Below are 310 nucleotides of genomic sequence, written 5' to 3' on the forward strand. Positions count from 1 at the left end.
GCAGTATGGAAATTTTTGGGACTGCCAGCAGCGGCAGATGGCGACGCGTCTTTCGGGCTGTCCCTCTTGGGGGAAGGCCTCGGTTACCTGCAACACAAACCCTAAACCCTAAACCCTAAACCCTAAACCCTAAACCCTAGAGGGTTTTTCTCTGCGGTCAGAGGGAGCGAGGGATACGCAATGGTGGCAGCGGAGTTCACTGTTTGAGGGTTTACAACTAGGGTTTAGGGTTTAGGGTTTATTGCATATTCTCTAGGGTTTAGGGTTTAGGGTCTAGGGTCTAGGGTTTAGGGTTTAGGGTTTAGGGTTT

General features: G+C 50.6%; 1 protein-coding gene across 1 annotated transcript in view; it reads right to left on the reverse strand.

Moving 5' to 3' along the window:
- Positions 1 to 310, reverse strand: part of EMH_0017880 (uncharacterized protein) — a gene marked incomplete at both ends in the record, with an annotated part of 7,745 nt that overhangs the window by 435 nt on the left and 7,000 nt on the right. The window contains one exon of the mRNA XM_013501018.1: positions 1 to 87. Within this exon, the coding sequence (XP_013356472.1) occupies positions 1 to 87 (87 nt within the window). The remainder of the gene's footprint in view (positions 88 to 310) is intronic.

The sequence above is a fragment of the Eimeria mitis genome, genomic scaffold, assembly GCF_000499745.2.
Source record: "Eimeria mitis Houghton genomic scaffold, Emh_scaff617, whole genome shotgun sequence".
Lineage (NCBI taxonomy): Eukaryota > Apicomplexa > Conoidasida > Eucoccidiorida > Eimeriidae > Eimeria > Eimeria mitis.